At 41.0% G+C, this 19,769-nt stretch overlaps 2 protein-coding genes across 2 annotated transcripts; one reads left to right on the top strand and one right to left on the bottom strand.

Moving 5' to 3' along the window:
* Positions 1-4,615: 4,615 nt before the first annotated feature.
* On the top strand, positions 4,616-8,628 carry CCNG1 (cyclin G1). Its single transcript, XM_054977808.1, has 6 exons — positions 4,616-4,879; positions 5,465-5,718; positions 6,323-6,401; positions 6,489-6,584; positions 7,257-7,451; positions 8,201-8,628. Exons 1-6 carry the CDS (start codon positions 4,616-4,618, stop codon positions 8,222-8,224), a joined length of 912 nt encoding a protein of 303 aa, XP_054833783.1. The 3' UTR covers positions 8,225-8,628.
* A 2,021-nt stretch (positions 8,629-10,649) lies between these two features.
* NUDCD2 (NudC domain containing 2) lies at positions 10,650-19,116 on the bottom strand. Its single transcript, XM_054977496.1, has 4 exons — positions 18,886-19,116; positions 16,318-16,366; positions 14,969-15,120; positions 10,650-12,170 (listed from the first exon to the last, which is right to left on the bottom strand). Exons 1-4 carry the CDS (start codon positions 19,072-19,074, stop codon positions 12,087-12,089), a joined length of 474 nt encoding a protein of 157 aa, XP_054833471.1. The 5' UTR covers positions 19,075-19,116; the 3' UTR covers positions 10,650-12,086.
* Positions 19,117-19,769: the final 653 nt, after the last annotated feature.

The following is a 19,769-nucleotide window of genomic DNA, read 5'->3' on the forward strand; positions in this document are numbered from 1 at the left end:
GTATCTAGAAACTGGTAAACCCCTATGTAATATACTTAAGAGTTGCATTGACAGATCTAACCTATCGGTACTTTCAGTTCAATCCTAAGCAGTTACTCCAGTCTAAAGCCCATTTATTGCACTGTTTAGCACTGATAAAATCCAGTTGTTCATTTTTTTTTAATCTGACAGTATGATTTCCAAAATGTTTATTCAGATGTAAGTCCTGATTAATACTATTGTATGTCTCCAGTAAGTGTGAAATCACATTTCCCAAGGAAGAAGTTCTGACTTTAGCACACATAGGATTATGCTTTGTTAGTGTGGTGTATCCTTTTCAGTGCTTCTGCAAATGAGACATTTTTTACAGCTTGGAAAGGGGCCTCTTCAGCTTAAAGACTTTGGCCTTCTTGGCTTCTCCCATAGACATGAGAAAGCAATAAACTGACAGATCCTTTGTCTGCAAAGTAGATTTCTATTTGTGTGTTTTGACTCCATGAACACCTCTGCTTACAGTGCTAATAATGAATGTTCCTTAAAAGAGGCATGAACGAGATCTAGGACTATCATTGCACTAATGTGAAAATAGTATGTCCCTCTCCTTCTACCCCCCCACTAAAACAAACTAGAAACTGTTTATGCTCTTTTGTACTCAACTCTTACTGTATGGGGAAAGTGTGTTATTTATTAAAGTATTTATAGGGAAAAATGTAAAACAGATCTACGCGGATCCCCATAGATGACACACGGGCTGTACTGCACCAGTCATGCACCCACCACTTCTTGGTGCTGCCACAGACAAAAACATGCTGCCAAGGCAAGGCATGGATCCTCAGGATTTGTACATGGGGTCACCCAAAATGCACCACGCAATCCCGTATCAGAATCCTGTAGGTTCTAGGGCTGCCAGGTCCCTGGCCACAGACTGCACCACAAAAATCACACATCCATCGCTTTGTGAGGCTACCACAGCATAAAAAGGTGACTCTTCCGTCTTCTTCCTTGGACTATAAACCGACCTTTCCCGGTTGGAGTTCCAGCAAAAAGATATTCTAGGGGGAAAAAACCGTAACTTGGATAGATTTTTAACATAACCCGAAACTACAGCAGACTAAGGCTGCAAGCCTAAGGGTACTGTCCTGGGAGTAAGCTCCACTGAACAACATGGTGCTTACTTCTGAGTAGCTCTGCTTAGACTGGCTCCCTAAAAAGCTCCTCTAGAAGCAAAGATCTGCTTCACTTATCGGCCTTTCCAACTCCACTCAACACTTGCGCGCCAAAACTCTTTCTGGAGACTGGCGAAAAGCCGCAGCGAAGAAGGCTGCGCGTTACTGTCCTTTGCTACCTCTACGGCTTCGCCTTCGCTGCCATGGAGAAGAGTGGGATGGGTCAGTAACCAATCCGAGGACGCGGCGACTCCGCTAGTAAAACAAGCAGGGGCGGAGCCACTGAGTGGCAGCCGTCACTGAGAGTAACTGGCCATGAGTGGCCGACGGAGGGGTATGCTTAGTTAGCTGAGCTCTGCTTAAAGGGGAAAAAAGGTCATTTGTTTGGAATTGTTTTAGCATTTTTATAATATTTATTTATGGTTTTTATTAGAAGTCTGATTTTAGTGCAGGCCCGCCGACCTTTCTCAGCAGCCGCCTCTCTGGACGCAAGGCAGGTAACGGGGAGGTGCGGGGGGGGGGGGGAGTGTGCTTTGGGGCTGGCTGGGATGAATGGGAATGAGCGGGCGCTGCTGACTGGGCGGCGGATTGTCTTTAGGGATTGTCGTAGTCGAGTCGGGCTGGAAAGGGCAAGCCCAGGCATGTGTGCTGGGGGGCGTTCTGCCCGCTGGGTCTCCCTTATGTTCCAACTTTGGCCCGGGGGCGGCTGCCCCTGAAAACCACGCCCTCCCTCAACCCTCTTTCTCTTCCGTTCTGCCCTGGATCCCGCCCGTAGGGCTGCAGGTCGTCTTCTGCGAAAGGGGGCTGTGATCTAGAAGAAAGTTCTCCTTTAGGGCGGGAATGAAAACACGTCCATAGAACTTCCACTAGTTCCATACTAAGCGTTTCTTATCCTAATCTTATGCTCCACTAAATAGGCTCCTGGCACAGGGTGTGAAAGGATCCCCCCCCTTTGGAAACTTGAGTGCTGCATTGATGAATTATGCCTTTTAGGACAGGGTCCCCCAAAACTTATTTGAACGGCGAGCACTTTCGGGACTTTGAGACGGTAGAGTAGCTGTTATGGGAGCCAGAGTGGTGGTGGAGAGTGCCGTCAGGTCATAGCCGACTTATGGTGACACCACCACCCCGCCCCCGGTGGGGTTTTCATGGCAGAAGACTAACAGAGGCGATTTGCCATTGCCTCTCTCTGCAACCCTAGTTTTCCTTGGAGGTGTACCCACCAACTCAATTACTCACCAAGGCTGACCCTGCTTAGCTTCTGAGATATAATAAGATCAGGCTCATCTGGGCTATCCAGGTGAGGGTATGGGGCGACAGAGACAATAATGAAATTTAAATGTTTGCAAATTTGCAAACAAATTTGCAAAAATTTACATTGTTTCTTGAAACATCCTTGAAATTGACTGTACTGATTCACCCTTTGTTATCTGCTGAGTCTCAGTGAGAAAGGTAGACTATAAATAATGTAAATAAATAATAAATAAAACGGGGGAGCTAATAACAAAATATTGGAAGTTTCTAAGCCAAGCATCCTCCCACTATGGAAGCAGCTGCTTTTGGGCCCTTCCTGCAGGTGCCTAGGTAATGCTTCCTGGGTTCTGTCAGATGGAGGTGGAGATCTGGGGATCAACTGTCTGTTTTGGGCTGTTTAATTTAATTTAATTAATTTAATTTAATTTAATTTATTATATTTATATTCCGCCCTCCCTGCTTTCGCAGGCTCAGGGCGGATAACAAATACAAACATGTTTAAAAACATTTAAAAACATTAAATAATACATTTAAAAACATTTAAAAACATTAAATATAACAATTCATGCTGCCCAGTGGTTCATACATGCCTCTGTGTTTGCATAGGGGTGATGGTTTAACCCCCCCTTTAGTTTCAAAGAAAGATGAGAGCTGAATTTCTATGTGGCTGCAAGGGGGAGGTTTCCAAGCTAAGACACAAGGAAGTCTGTATTTGTGGCTGTGCTCCAAGACAGGTGGGTAACCAGGAAACCCCATTAATGGGTGCCATGTTGGGATTCACTGCTTTTAGGGCAAGGCTGTGTCCCAAAGGATGTTGCTCAAATACAGGGCAGTGCACCATATGGCCCAGGAGCCATGTGTTGCTCGCCAGCATCTGTTGTGAGGCTTGCGGATTCCACCATTAACTTGGTAACTCTGCAGGTATTGTTGGGACATCTATGTTGCCAGTGGGTTACAGCTCTGAACAGGAGCAAGCCCACCAGTGTCAGAGTTATTTAGGACTGCTTTAAATTTAGCTACTGGCAGTCTTAAAGTGTGCTTTTTTAGTTCTTTTTTTAACATTTTTTATTATTGTTGTTATATTTATTTTATAAGGTACCCTGAGTTCTTGAAAGGTAAAAAAGATGCTAATAAATGTTTTAAATAAATAAATGGGGTAGCTGGGTATCAATGAAACAGTGTCCTAAGGGAGATGCAGCAAATCCTAGGCAAGCTGCTGATCCACTCCCCTCCCCCTTTAAAATGCTTAGAATAAAGCAGGTTTTGAATACTGAAACTGAATGGAGAGTAAACCATTATGGAATGAAATAGTGATCTTCATCTTGCCTGTTTGAGCCTTAAGTGTTGCCAAATTCCAAGCATCCTAAAAGTTCCAGTTGGGGTCAGTTCTGGCTCAGGTAACTCTGCGTTGTGCACCCGTGCTGTAACACAGTAAAAAGCGACTTGAGGTGAACCTGCATGTTAGCAGAATAAGATCGGGTTCTGATCTGTTTTCCTCTTAGGGCACACTGCAGAGCTGTGGGGAATTTGTAAGAGAAAATCAACGGCTGGGAGAAGTGGACTTATCCTTTGTCTCTTTCCCAGAATGTCTTCAGTCCTTTTTATCCACAAGTGGGATCCAAAATAAGAAGTAAGCCCAACTGAGGGGGGATTTTCAGGGCAGAATCCGTGGGGAAGGTTAAGTAGTTTTCCTACTCACTTAGTTGTACTTCTCTACAGGGCTTTTTTCTGGGAAAAGGGGTGGTAGAACTCAGTGGGTTGCCCTCAGAGAAAATGGTCACATGGCTGGTGGCCCCGCCCCCTGATCTCCAGACAGAGGGGAGTTTAGATTGCCTCTGTCTGGAGATCTAAACTCCCCTCTGTCTGGAGATCGGGGCGGGGCCACCGGCCATGTGACCATTTTCAAGAGGTTCCGGAACTCCGTTCCCCCACGTTCCCCCTGAAAAAAAGCCCTGCTTCTCTACAAATTCCTGTCCTCTTTTTAACCTTAGCAAACGTGAGTTTGGGAATTTTATGTTATAGTGAATTTTATGTTATATATGAAGTCTATAACATAATGTGAATTTTATGTTATAGACTTTGCTGCTGTATCAATGTAGAGAATTTCTAATTCTTTGCTCTCCTGCAACTGATGACCAGATTGAATATGATCCTCATGCAATTTGGCGTGTAAAAGCTTTTGCTGTAAGCGGTCTGAACTAAGTCTTGTATTTCAGATGATTGAAACACTTGCAACAAGTGAGACTCCGGAACTGCTGTATCAGCTGAATGTGCTACTGGAACAGGAGTTAAGATGTCAGCCGAAACTCTCAGGCCTGAGGCTAATTGAATCAGCTCATGATAACGGACTCCGGATGACGGCAAGGCTGAGAGACTTTGAAGCAAAAGACCTGCTTAGTTTAATTCACTTCTTTGGCTTTAGTACAGAGACGTTTTCTCTCGCTGTGAATTACTTAGACAGATTTTTATCAAAAATGAAGGTGGGTTTTTAGACTGCATAACTTTGTGAGTAAAAGTGTTAAAATATATGGCCTTCTGAGTCTTCAGCTGGAAGGAGATGCTGCCCAATGTAACACTTATGCTGTGTGAATCATATTGAATAAAATCATACAGTCATTTCTGCATGTCTAACACATATGAAAGCATACCCTTTGCTTCTCTGTTCTGTTCAAGAAATCTCAAAGGACATTGGCATTCAACACAGTGTTTGAGAGGCTTTGCTGGCACACTTAAAATGAGTGAGTTCCTTGCAGAAAAGTTTAGATAAAATGTAATAACTGAAATAGTCAAACTACTGGTATAGTAGTATAGGAGGGCAAGCCCAAGGCAAGTTCCAAACAACTGGCATCCATGTTCTACATCTGAAAAGGTAGTATTTTAGCAGCTGGATATTTCATGACACTCGCAGATCTTAGTGTTTCCGCATAGAGATTAGTATATATTGAAATTAAATAAACAAGTCCTGTTGAATTCATTGGTTATTTAGGATTACAGCTTAAACATTAAGCATGTTAGAAGTTGTAGATCATCTGTAGTGGATTTCAGGTGCATCTTTTCCATTTTAGGTACAGCCAAAACACTTAGGCTGTGTTGGTCTAAGCTGCTTCTACTTGGCTGTGAAAGCAACTGAGGAAGAGAGAAATGTTCCTCTAGCTGCTGATCTGATCCGAATAAGTCAGTATCGGTTCACAGTTTCTGACATGATGAGAATGGAGGGGATTCTTTTAGAGAAGCTATGTGGAAAACTAAAAGCAACAACTGCCTTTCATTTTCTACAACTCTACTATTCAGTACTACATGACAGCTTAAGCAATGAAAGGTAAAGTTGACTTTCTGAAATACATCTGATACTTGAGTTCCTTTTTAGGCAAGGTGAAGCAGAATATGTGCACAGTTAAACAAATGGAAAGTAAATACACTACTAATTGACATATACGGTAGTAAGAAAGCTACTTAATTAAAAGTGTTGGCCACTAATAGTCTAGTCTAAACAGCACTATATTAAGTGGGTTGTGTTAATTTAGAAATGTGTCAGCTAATGAGTGGGGTGGAGGGAGAAGGGGGGAAGGACAGATCAATATCACTAGCTTCTTGAGACTGATATTCCTAAACTGGGTTTTCCTGCTAGCTAGCTGATCTTAAACTGGTTCCAAACTGCTAAGGTACTTAATTAACCTTGATATTCTGCTAAGGTACTTAATTAACCTTGATATTCTAAACTAAAATGTACACAAAGTATTATAGATAAAAAGGAATTCAGCAAGTCTACTTATAGTTAGGAATTGGCTGCTCGTATTTAGGATCTGAATTTCATACTAACGTAGCCAAAAACGATAGAAAAAATGTTATGGCTAGTCATCAACAAATACCTTGTGGTCTGTGTTTGGCATTTGTAACCTGATCTGTGTCTCATTTGATCACAGGAAAAAGCATCTTAGCTTTGAAAAACTTGAAGCCCAGCTTAAGGCATGCCACTGTAGAATAGTTTTTTCTAAAGCAAAGGTAAGATGTTTGGTCAAGTGTCTTTGAAAGAGCTTTTGAAAAAACTGGTGTGATCAGTTGCCAACTTAATTGCTTTCTGTCACTCAGCCATCTGTGTTGGCACTCTCCATAGTAGTGCTAGAAGCTGAAGAAAAACTGCTGGAGTTGATGGAAACAGTGGAGTGCTACAGAATACATTCCAAGGTAAGCTTTAGGTAATTCCTTCAGACTCAAACTAATTTGTATGGTTTTTTTCCAATATTTTCCATTATTGGACAAGAAGCTTGGTATCTTCAAGGAAGGATATTTTTTGTATATAGAAGGTCCTAGATTCAATCTTAAGCTACAGAGCCTCCAGTATCAGGTGTTAGAAAAGATCCCTCTTTGCCTGAGAGCACACAGAGGAAGATAGCCTGACTTGGTATTAGGCAGCTTCCTACGTTGCTACCGTGCTCATTCCTTGGGCCTGCAAACTTTGTACCCCTACTCCCCTTTTCTCAGCAGCTTTGCCTTTATTTTTCTAGGTCACTCATCTAGAAAGCCTCTGTCCCTGGGATACAAGATGTAATATGACCTATGATGTGGAAATTAGTTGCCTTAGCACAAAATTATGCTTACAATAAATGTTTGTGATTGGACAGTTGGTAGTAGTTACCAGAGGGTAAACTTAAAACTGGTAACGGTGTAAACTGGCTTGAGAATAAAACTGGATTTTTTCCCCTGCTGCCTGCTATAATATCCCTGGAGTCCATTTTAATCTGTCAGTGTTTTCATCTTGATGTCTATTTGGTTCTTGGGCTTTGCCAATGACTTTGCTTTAATTTTACTTTCTTCTAGGCAGTCTTGATTCTCCTTTCCAAACTTGTTTTTTTGCAGATAAATAGTAGAGAGTTATCCTTTTGGAAGGAACTGGTGTCAAAGTGCCTCACAGAATATTCCTCAAGCAAGTGCTCAAAACCAAATGTTCAGAAGCTGAAATGGATTGTGTCTGGTCGCACAGCACGACAACTGAAACACAGCTGCTACAGAATAGCCCACCTTCCTACTATTCCAGAAACTGATTTCTCAACAGTAAGTATCTGAGAACGCACATTTGGGATCTGGGTTTTAAATACAATGTATTTAAAACTGGCTTCCCCCCGCCCCCAACTTTCCTGTTACTAACTTTAACTGCCTGGAACCTGTGGGTTGCCTTGAATGTAGATCATATTTTTATTAGAGTTTTCACTTACCAATTATTTGGTAAGAAAATTGAGGTATTGTGATGCTCGGAATTTGGATGAAATTGAGTGTTGAGAATTTTAGTGGTCCTGATTTTGTTCTTTAAACTGTTTTTAATTAGTTCTATTGCCTATTCACACACTATTTTGGAATTAGTCCCCAAATTTGCTTAAACATCTACCATTTATACAGGGGCGATTAGGCCCTTTTCCTGACCCTGTTAACACAATCTTGTAGCATTAAGAGCTTATCTAATTTGGAAACGAAAGCTAACCAACTTCATTCTGATTTCCACATGAACAGATAGAAAAGCATTGTTTAAATGTTAGCAGCAGACTGGATTGGCTCAAAAACTAAGTGCCGCAATGGATGGTCCAGAAGCCAGTTCGTAAGAATTAATGAATGTCATGGTTTTAGTTCTAGGTTTTGACATAATGAACTCTTTACATTAGAAATATAATTCTTCTGTAATACAATTGATGCAAATAAACAAGTTTTGTGACAAAGGATGGTGGTATAAACACATGCAACTCTACCTCCCTTAACATATATGCTGTTCTGTTTTGTAATTAAAGAATTCTCTCATTCTCTCTCACTAGATGGAAGAGAAAGTGGAGTGTTGAATAGTGGTGTGTGTGTATCCTTGAGCATTAGGACTATTTTACATGGAAGCGGAGAATCTGTTGGTTGTCCCTGCTGAAAGCAAAATTCCATGACTTTGTGACCGCACACTGCCTCTCAGTTGAGTGACTGACTGGAAAGCATGTTGCACTGGGATGGTTCTTTTCTGGGTTCCTCAAGAGAACAGTGAATATTTGAGCTTAAAAACGCTGAAATGTGGCAGCTACTAATCCCGAGTCCTGTGGAAACTCCAAAGAACACCAGAAAGATTTTCGTCTGAAGCATTTCTGTTCAAGAGAATATTTCCTGGATTTTATACTAGCACAAGTTGGAAGTAAGCTCATTCTGGAACAAAGAACAAAATAATACGTGATGGAAATAGTGAAATATGTAGCAGTTTCATAGTACCCACTACAGGCTTCAGTGGTATGAAGACTTGTCATCTTGCCAGACAAGTTGTGGTTATCGAGGGTTCCTGGTGATAGATACATCATCTATACAGCATCACTCCCTTTAACACTGCCACCATAATTCGGCTTTCTGAAGTGCATGACTGCTCCAGAAATAGATTTTTTTTTTAAATAGCCTGTGTCAGCACTGGGTAATATGTCTATTGTGGGAACTTCAGTTAAATGGTTATGTTCAATATCTTTTCTAGCATTTTTTTCTCAGTAGCACAAGATATTGAAACCTTCTCAGGGACAGTATAAAGTGATAAGCACTGGTTAGCTACAAATTCTGTTGAAGCATAAATGCTGTTGTATTGAACTTTCATCTGTTTCCAAAGGGCTTGAAACAACTAGACCATGTTCACTGCAAAAATGAGCCAAAGAGTATAGGTCTACTAAAGGTCCACTGAGAATGCCAACATAGTCTGTATTTCCATTTGTGGGTAAAGGTAAGATCCTTCATCTGCGCAAGAACTGTAGCAGGTTAAACGCCACGAAAGAGCTGAAATACAACATGGCCTATAGATACTTGGAATTCCTTTTGGCAAATGGTTGCTGCCATTGCTGCAAGTCATGCAATAAAGTTGTGTTTGTAATACAATATGTTCAATTAATTTAATTATATACTATGGAGTTTAGTGTTATCCATGTTTTTTAAGTCATTAACTAGTTTGCAAGTTAATGTGCTGTTCTGCTGCTATTTTCATCTGGAAAATGAATACTAGAGCTTTAGATGCATACAGCAGCCATGTGGGAAATGGATTTAACTAAGGAAGGTCTCCTCATAGAAGCCCAGCAGGACTGCTGCTATGTATCCCAGCCCCTATATGTCTTGGTGATTTCAAAGGGCTGAGATGGCAAAGCAATTTTAGGCAGGACTACTTGAGCACTTTTAGATAACAGCTGTGGGATTGCAAATCATGATATGAACTTACTTTGTGCTAAAGCATTTCAGCCACCTTGCCAAACTATCACTAGTAGTAACTTTCCTACCCCCCCCCCCCACACCACTCAAGTATTTTAACTGAATCAACACTTCTTTAAGCAACATTTTTTTGCAGTTTGCAGAAAGCCAGTAGAGTGAGAGTCTTAACTGCATCGGACAGGGCATTCTATAAGGTGTGGATCACAACAGAGAACTCGCACGTATGGACAGTTGGTACCTGCAGAAGGCTCTGGTCAGAGGAGCAACGCTGTGATGGTGGAGCGTAGGGAGATGGACAGTCCTGTAGATATGCTTTAAATAAGTGGGAATAGGGAACTACTGCTACTCCTTGTATGATTAGAGATGTAAATTTTTTTGCTACATGAGACATTTTTGCACACACTTTCACCTAAGTGTATTTGAATAGCACAACACAGCCATTTAAAAATCAAGGCTTAATTTATATTTTCCTTTCGTAAAAGTATTTTACATGCACTAGGCAGGCATGAGTAGGAAGTTTTTCTGCAACTTATCACCCAGTTTACAAGCTGTGAAGTTGCCTCTCTTGATTTCTACTAGCAGATCAGGCCACCACTTGCTCTCTCAATGACATTTTACATAGCAAAGGCACCTGCCCCTGAATTTTTGGTATATTACGGTTGTCCTACCATTCAGTCTACACAGACACAGCAGCAGAAAATGTTCTGTCTCCCCCATTCCCCGTTTCAAAGTCTCTTGCAGTAAATAAAGGAATATGTATACATATTGTGAGTACACAGTAACACACAAAGCTGCCTTATACCAAGTCAGATAATTGGTCTATTAGTCAGTACTACCTAAGAGCAGCTCTCCAGAGGCCATTCCCACCCCTTACTACCAGATCCTTCTCACTGGAGAAGCCAGCGACTGAACTTGGTTCCTTCTCAATGCAAAGTAGGACCCCCACCCATGTATATAATTAAAATTATAAAAATGGTTACTCAATTTTATATGCAAAACATGAGGCTCTTCATGTGGCAGCTTAATAGCCAAAACAATCTTGAACTCATTGGAGACTGAGAAAAGGGATTTTAATTTGAAAGCTCCACACAAACTGGTTTTGGCACTTTAAAAATGCAATATGGTACAAGCTAATTCTTTGTGAGGCAGTTGAGATGTAATACTCTCTTAGACAAGAAAATTACTACCTTTCTTCACATACTAGGCTCAGATACATTAAGTACAAAGACACTGCAATTATAGACACCAAGTATACATTATTAGGGGATAAAAATCAGACAAACTGCAATTAAAATTTATTCAATTCATTGTGTATATACACAACAGAAATCTGAACCACAAACAAAATAGGATACACAACTCAATATGCTTATCATTCTTCAGAAAGTGGTGCAACTAAAACACACATTACCATTTCCTAATTGTACATAAGGCACAGTTTATTCTGCATTTTAAGTTTTCAGTTCAGCCAAAGCCTGCAATTCAGAGCTCCATGTGCAAACAGGATAAAAGCCAATCATATAACCACTTTCATAGGCTGAAGGAAGGTCTGGACTTCAGTATCTCAAACAGTAGCACCTCTGCCCCCCCACCCCCCCCAACACACACTGCAAGATGCTTTTGATACTCTCTCCAGGTTAAAAACATTTGGCAGTGAAGCACTAGGGCTACTACTGCCGTTCAAAAATAAATCAGAAATTTTACTGGGCATGCATACTCGTGAAGGAAAAAATACTGCAGTTATGGTTGGAATTCCTGCATCGGCAAATAACTCTAGGTCAAGATAAAGGCTTAGAACATTCATATATCAGTTACTTCTGGACTACCTTGTCCCAAACTGCAACTTTAGCTAATTGTGTGTGTGTGTTATTTGCGCGTAGCTTGGCACAAAACAATAAAAAGACACTTATGCCAAATAAAAGATCTTTCCACATGTACTTGGGTAAACTGCGTTGAAGCTCTCAACAATCAAAATGATTTCAAATCTATTTTCAGTGACACAGACTTTTTTCTTCTTTAAAAAAGCACCTATGTGCACAGCTCTCTGAAATGCTTCAACATCATGCATATAAGACCACTCAAAGGTATTTCAAAATTAATTTTAATAACCTGCCAACATTAGAATTTTTGTCAAATGAGAAGGCAAGAGCATTTGTGTAGTCGTATTATCTCTTCAGGTCAAAGAATTATGCAATTTGGGATCTTTAATACTGCTAATGCATCAAATATACTAGTTCTTTATTAACAACAAAAAATGTGTTCTTAATCTTCATAAGCAGAATCATTTGCAAACACTAACTTTTATGCACAAGTGTTTATTTTTCATGACTATATTAGTACAATTTAAATATAAGCCATTACCAACGGCAGCAGTCCATAAAAGGAGTAAAACATTGTGAAGACTAGTCTGGCAGATGAATTGTTTGGCTGTGTTCAAGTCCTCCATGAATCTATTTCCTATTTCCAAAAAAAATAGCTAAAGGCACTTGGCTATCTTTCAAGACTAGAAAAATCTGGCCCGCCTTTGCCATAGTTTCCAGAGATTTCTGCTCCGCTGAAGTCAAATCCAGGGTTCTGCAAAGACAGTACAGAAAGTGTCATTTATACCAATTGTATGTGTATTAATCAGAATAATTTTCAGTGTTGTTTATCCCTTTCCCAAATTAGACAGCTGGTACGTTGCATATTAGTCAGTTGAGGATCCAGGAAACAGGTTCAAATCCCCACTGTGTCATGGAAGTTTGCTGGATGACCTTTGGTCAGTCACAACACAGCCTAACCTACCTCAAAGGGCTGTTGTTAGGATAAAATGGAAGGGAGGAGAACAATGTAAGCTGCTTTGGGCCCCCATTAGGGACAAATGTGGGGCACAAACAAAGGAAATAAATTAACAAAGAGGCTACAACAGTGATCTATGTTATCTGGCGTCATTAGGTGTAAAACCTCTTTGTATTCTTGGCAGTAGTTTTCAAATCCAAGTAAATGTTATATGCACGTGCACACACACACACGCTATTCAACGTGTAGTTAAAATGGCTTCATGATCTGATCCTAAATTCAAAAGAAGAATGAGATAAGGCACAGAGTAAGAATGAGGGCATGGAGTAAGCGTCACTGGGTGTGTGTGGGTGGGGGAGGTTTTTGTGAATTTCTTGCATGGTGCAGGGGGTTGGACTAGATGACTCTAGAGATGCCTTCCAACTCTATGATTCTATAAAAGCCAGACTGGTACCCAGAAATAAGCCATCTCCAAAAAGATAACATAGCACTACTGATGCTGCAGCTATCAGTTCTTAACTAGTCAAATGTGCCATAAATGATCTAAAGCCCATCCTGGATAATGATAATGCTATCTCACAAGCCTTGGGAGAAAGGCCCTTCACTGCTACAGGCAATCCCCTAAAGCTAAAACAGCTTCATACTAACAACTACCTAAGAGACACAAACACTGGGATCAGATTCTGCAACAAAGCAAGAGATCACCTTTGTCCCCACATATACACAGGCAAGACAATTACAGGACCAGTAGTATCAGCGGTACCATCTCTGGCTCATCCACAAGTTCATCCTCCTAAGTGCTCTCCACATAGGATAAACATGCCTGTTGCTATGTAAAAGAGTGAAAGCTGACATTAAAAACCACCATACTCAGAGATCAAGGAAAACATTTCCATCTACAGAGACATTGGACCAAGCTACAAGCGACGGTTTCCGTGGGTTTTAAACCTATGTCTGCTGACACCATTTTAATTGATTTGTAATGTTTAACACCGAGCTGTGAGGCCCCCCTCCAGGACAGGCTCACAGCAGGGAATCCCTATTCAGCTGGGCCTGCTGACCAGCCAGCTCATCAGAGGAAGATGGCAACCCAGCTGCTTGCTCCACGTCTCTCTGATTATAAAGCAGGTAAGCCCTGCCTGCCCTTGCCCAATCTATTGCTGAATCCATGTCTGGGTGGAGGGAAAGGTTTAGACTCAGATTAGGCAGAGCTTCTTGCAAAGGAGCAGGGCAGACACGCTAGCCTTCCAAGGGCACAAGGAACTGAAGGTGTCTAGCTCCCCCCCCCCCCATCCCAGTTCCTTCGAGTTTGGAAAGTTCTCTGAATCCATTGCTGTCAATGTTCACAGGACCCCATGCAGGATCTAAAAGCTGGGCAGAATCTGTGCTTGCACTTGGGGGCATTTTACAGTGTATCCTTCCCCTCTTCCAGGGCAGTTATGTGCTCATGGGTCCCTCTGTGCTATTTCTGAGGAACACTGTGTGTGACTAGAGCTGCTCCACTGTACACCTGTTCTGGAGGGGACCTCATGGCTCAGTGTTAACAAACTCTGAATCAATTAAAGTGGTGTCAGACACGGGTTTAAAACCCAGGGAAGCCGTTGCTTGTAACTTGGCCCAATGTCTCTGTAGATGGAAATGTTTTCACCGATCTCTTGTAGTTGTTTCCAACCTCAAAATCACTATCCTTCAACAACATCACTTCAAAGGGCGATTCTAGTATTAAATGGATGAACTGGGGTTCATTCAGAGGTTTTAGAATATCTACTTCCCCCAAGTGAACTGGAATTAAAATATTTCATTTCATTATATGTCATTCTTCACCAACTATAAGTGTTAACTAGTTTAGCATAATTAGTGAATGATCTCTGTATTTTTCCTGATTAAATATGAATTATTTACATATAATTATTTAGTATAATTACATTTCACTCTGGACATTCTCCATTTCGTGAACATTTTCTTTCTCCCAAGCATGGCAACTCAACAGAGTGTCTTCTCATTGTGGTGCCAAATGTATGGAACTCCCTTCCCAGGGATACTCATCTGTTCCCTTCTATCACCATCTTCTGCCTGCTGGTGAAGACTCTTTTTTGTTTTGTCTGTAGTTCCCTCCATCCTACTGCCTTATGTTTCCATTTTGCTGTTTTATGTGTGTATTTAGCTCTGGTTTCTAACTGGTTTTATGATATATTTATATTAGGCTGCTTTAATTGTTAGCCACCTTGGTGGCTCTGATTAGGCTCAACAGTAGAATATAAATGTTGTAAATAAAGAAGTAAAATAGAAATGTAGACATAAAATGACTACATAACGAGGATGTCTGGATAACATCTGAAGTGGGCCCTAGTCTATGAATGCTTATGCTAGAATAAAATTTGATTCATCTAAAGTGCCACAAGACTCTTGTTTATTCAAGCATCCTCAGTCACTTGATGGGAAGATAACCTTCTTTGAATATATTAAAAGCATAAGTAGCAGGAACTTCAGTTAGCTGCGGCTATATTTTAAATGAACATCAATCCTCTGCTTTCTTAACACAGGAACTCTAGTTTAAGTAAGAAGTTTACGTTAACTAGTTATTGTGGACTTGCCTCTCTCTGGAACCTTTCCAACGTAAGCTTCCTCTGCATCTGGTCCTGGACCCAAGGATCAGCAGCATACTCATTCTCTAACAGTGAACTCCAACAGTTTCCAGCATCACGATTGGTTTTGGTTAAGACAATTCGTATTAACTTCTGGTCCTCTTTACAAAAAAAAAAAAAGGGGGGGGGGAGAGAAAATAACAGAAGACTTTTTTTCCAATTCAGAAGTTCTTTTATCAGCAAGCTGAAGCAATTTTTTTTCTTTGTAATTAGCAGTATTTATGTACTCAGCACAGCACAATTAATGGTATCCCATGGATTTAGATTACCATTACTACGTCAAACAGAATCAAGTACAGTAGTGAAACAATATAGTTGTGTGAAATGGCTGTCATGGACTCAGACACAATTTCTAGTGATAGCATATAGGCTTTGATTATTTGATAAATAATAAACACGAGTTTTTTTGAAAAACTGTAGCTGTAGAAGGATATCAGGTGAATGTGGGGAGGGGGTGATCAGTTACATCCTTCTCTATTAACATATCACATTTCAGATATTCAGGAATTACTCTTCACCAAGGAGTGTAGGACTAGGATAGAAGATGAGCACTGATCTGAATGTAGATCTCTCTGGTCTAAGTCCAACGCTCTAGGCATTACATGACACTTTGCATGCAGCCACTACCACACTGAGACTGACTATGGTCAGTTAACTACATACTCGTGTTATTTTTTAAAAAGGCAATGTATGTGGTCTATTGCCAGTGTTCAACACTAGTTACACCTGATGGGTCATAGCCTAATGTTAGTCTGATTTCTACACTGTCAAGCTGGCTATGACTTACAATTAAGAAATTCCACTCCACGTATTGACTCACATTGTAACCTGAGCATCGTGGATACAGTTCCTCCCTGAAGAGATGCAACATAGCCCATTTCACTCTCCTCAGCTCCACCTTCCATAGTGTACACATACAACGCACAACAGCCTTTACAGGATATGGAAAGTACTTTTCTATCCCCATCCAACCGTCTCCTGCTCAACCTATTAAGACAACATCCAGAGTCCATATCATTTGATTAGGTAGTGGAGGAAGGCTGGATGGATACAGGAGTGTACGGGTTTCCCATTTTCCTGGCCTGCCCTGGGGAAGAGAGCCAGAGGAAGAAACAAGGCTTGTTTAGCTTGACACATTCCTTCAGGCATGTGTAGGAGTCCAATCAGCAACAAGATTAAAACCCAATTAAATGTGGTTTTAATTAATAAAGCAAACAGCTGGCTGCTGGAAATAAAATCAGCAATGGAACTAAATTGTTTCTGGAAAATTAATTTAAGAATAAGTGTAGGATGTTTACCTAGTGTCCATGTTGCTTCATCAGCTATTGTAGAGTCAAACAGTTTACCCTGAAAAGAAATATTTTACTATGTTGAAAATACATACATGGGTAGCATTTTTCAGTCTTTTCAAATTAATGCTGGCAGTAAATTGCAGTTTTTAGACTTAGACAAACGTTTTCATTTTAAAAATTGTCAACTGGTCCATAACACTCACCGCTGCAAGGGAACTGCTGGGGGCTACAATTCTAATTCTATATCCCAAGGGATTGTGATAAGGATCATGTGTACAACAAGCCTATGCCTCAGTCAACTTATTCTTATGCATTTTCTTCTCATGTTTTCCATTCCACTCTTATAGTCTACCTTTCTCACTGAGACTCAAGGCAAATGATACAATGTGAGTCAATACTATCCAACATTTAAAAAACACTGCAATAACACTGCAATATTGTATGGATTGCAGAAATTTGAATACAAACAAGAAACTGATAGTGAGGTGAAGACAATGCTGAAACAAAGCACAATCAATTTAATATGACAGCCCCTATACCTTCACCACAATCTCTCTGCACCATTTCCTTCCTGTACAGCCATCATGTGTGTGTGTGCATGTTGTCAAGTCACAGCCAGTTTATGGCAATCCCATAGGGCTGTCAAGGCAAGAAGCATTCAGAGGTTGGGTTTTTTTCCACTGTCTACCTCTGTGTAGCAACCATGGTCCTTTCTTGGTGGTCTCCCATCCAAACATGTGACCAGAGCTGACCCTGCTTAGCTTCCAAGTTCTGACAAGTTTGGGCTACCTGGACCATCCAGGTCAAAACATAACTCTCTTACCTGTGTAAAAAAAGTCCTCATGAATAATTCAGTGTTGCATAATTTACAGAAAGCCAGGAGAGTGGGGGCCCTCCTAACTTCATCAGGTAGGCCATTCCACAAGATGGGGGCCAGAACTGAGAATATACACGTATGGGCAGTTATTGATTGTGCCCATTTGTAGGATGACACCTGCAGATGCCCCCCTTTTCAGATGAGCAAAGCTGCCATGACAGTATATTTTGCCTTAGTATTTTGTCTTAGCACTTTGCACTTGCAGAAAATAGCTGTATGGACATTAGAAATTGCATGAGTAAGGCATAGCACATAGCACTTTAACTGTGTCCTCCCCCTAAAAATGAATGTATTGTAGAATTTTGACGCTGCTGAATGGTCTTTGTGCGGTCTGTATTATATAGCATACAACGTTTGTTAATTATAGTACTTCAAATAATCACACGTGATTGAAATATGTGACTGTTGTTTATTGTTGTTAGTTAGTTTTTACGAATTCCGCTTGGGTTTGCATGACAGTATATGAGGCAGCACTGTAAATTTGTAGAGCTAAGGCCATGAAGCACTTTGTATGAGATAGTCAATATCATTAATTGAGCATGATAACTGATGGGTAGCCGATGGTCTGACTGCAGAATGGGGGTAACATGCATGTTCTGTTTAGGCAGAATTTCAAGCCAGCTGAAATGGATCCATACATGAGAGAGCAGGCAACTTTCCACTAATCAAACTTATACAAGATGAATGTAGAAATCTAATGAGGTGCTTGAGTTTTGCCAGACTATGGTTCAAAATATATAGATTAATGAGAAAGAGGACTATCACATCAGTTATATTCGTAAATATGTATTTGGGAAGAACCAGAAAAAGAGGAAGAACAGATTCTGCTAGGGAAAGTCAAGATAAAAATAAGAATTGTTAACTTTCTCCGATTACAGACCTAACATGCAACCATGACACACTTAAATAAGTTAAACTAAGTATCCCAGGAGAACTAAAGTTAAAAACAAACTATGTGGACTGCCCAGAGATTTAGAATAACTACTTCACATACATGGATGGTATCTAATACTGCTTTGCTTGGCTATGTACTGTGGCTCACCTTTTTGCATAAAGAAAATGAGGCAATATTATTTTCCTCATATTAACAAAGGAAGAAAATGAAACATACTGAAGAGGAATTCTGTCCTTCCCTTTAAAAAAAACCCCCACTATTCTAAAGGATACTTGGGGCAGACTACTGAATGTCTGCGAAAGAATTTGTCCCAAGATGTATACCTCAGCAGATTACAGGCTATCAACACCATCCTAAACAGTTACTCTCTTCTCAATTCATTGATTTCAATGGACTTACAAGGGTGCAGCTCTGCTTAGGATGGCCTTTTATGACAACATAACAGAGAGACAGTTGCAGATGAAGGAGGAGAAAAGAGAGAAAGTTTACCAACAGAAACTAAACACTGATTCAGATATATGTCTTCAGCTCTTACCTTTTACATCAGAGCTTGGTAAGACTGACCACCACCAGAAACAAAGCCTTCATGTTTTCTCACATCACAAATAGAACATTTTCAAATGACCCAGTATACACCTCAGTTGCCAATATGAGAGAGAGAGTAATAAATGTTGAGCTGCTAAAATATGCAAAGGTGGGTGACGCAGGTCTAAGCAAAGATCCTTTCTCACCTATTTAGCTTGGATTCAGTCCTTGTAAGCATGTCAGCTATATACTTACTTCCAACCCCTTCGCTCCCTACCTTGAGCACATCCTTCCCCGCCACGGCCAGCGCCAGATGCCGACTCTGCAGGCTGCAATTCACATCCCGCCCGCGGGTCCCCGGAGGCACGTTCACCTCGATGAAGACCTCTTCCATGGTCTGGTACCAGCGGCCCCAAGGAGTGGCGCACGGCACCAGCCCGCTTCGCTCTTCAAACGGAGCCGACATCCACCCACCGCTCAAGCTCGTCGGCCAAGTCCAACGCGCACGCGCCAGGCCGTCCCCTGTCCCCGGAACTATTGGCAAACAGAGGGACGCAACTTCCGGTCTCGTTTCTGCCAGGTTCTGGCTTAGCTTAGTGCCATAATACTCCACCACAGTTCACAATAGTATTTGATGGTGCTAACTAAGCGATCAGAAAATCCAATAAGCTTTCAAGTCTCTCCAGCTGTTTTCCTCAGGTTGGGTGTGAAGCAAGGCGGGACAGAGAAGGAAAAAAGAGGTGCTTCGGGCATGTTAGCAGAGCCTCAAAGCTTGTCGTTAGTACTTTTGTTAAACTAAGGCAAGAGTAAGATGCATGTCCAGTAGCATCTTAAAGACCGACTAGATTTCCAGAGTATGAGCTTTCCAGAGTCAAAACTCCTTTGATCTGTTTGCAGACTTAATTTGCATCAATATGATGCTTGGTGCAAATCACATTTTTAGATGCTCCGAATGTTCCTCAAACGAAAACTCAATTTTTATGTATAATTTTTTTTTATGATCTTACTGAATAACTGCTCCCATTTTTAAATCGTCGCTATTTCAGAGCTCTTGTCAGTTAATCGTTCCTTGCCCGAAGCAGCGAAATAATCCACCTTTCCCGTTAACTTTCAAACCTAGCCGCTCTCCCACGGTGCCCTCAATTTTTCTAGTGCGCCGGC

Source organism: Eublepharis macularius, chromosome 4 (genome assembly GCF_028583425.1).
Source record: "Eublepharis macularius isolate TG4126 chromosome 4, MPM_Emac_v1.0, whole genome shotgun sequence".
Classification (NCBI taxonomy): domain Eukaryota; kingdom Metazoa; phylum Chordata; class Lepidosauria; order Squamata; family Eublepharidae; genus Eublepharis; species Eublepharis macularius.

Excerpts from the sequence above, each read along its gene's own strand:
- NUDCD2 (XM_054977496.1), bottom strand. The coding sequence starts at position 19,074 with ATGTCGGCTCCGTTTGAAGAGCGAAGCGGGCTGGTGCCGTGCGCCACT. Across the intron at positions 15,121-16,317 it reads TGAAGCAACATGGACACTAG|AGGACCAGAAGTTAATACGA; the intron begins GTAAACATCCTA and ends TTTTTTGTAAAG. Across the intron at positions 12,171-14,968 it reads TGGAAAGGTTCCAGAGAGAG|AACCCTGGATTTGACTTCAG; the intron begins GCAAGTCCACAA and ends CTGTCTTTGCAG.
- CCNG1 (XM_054977808.1), top strand. The coding sequence starts at position 4,616 with ATGATTGAAACACTTGCAACAAGTGAGACTCCGGAACTGCTGTATCAG. Across the intron at positions 4,880-5,464 it reads GATTTTTATCAAAAATGAAG|GTACAGCCAAAACACTTAGG; the intron begins GTGGGTTTTTAG and ends TTTCCATTTTAG. Across the intron at positions 5,719-6,322 it reads GACAGCTTAAGCAATGAAAG|GAAAAAGCATCTTAGCTTTG; the intron begins GTAAAGTTGACT and ends ATTTGATCACAG.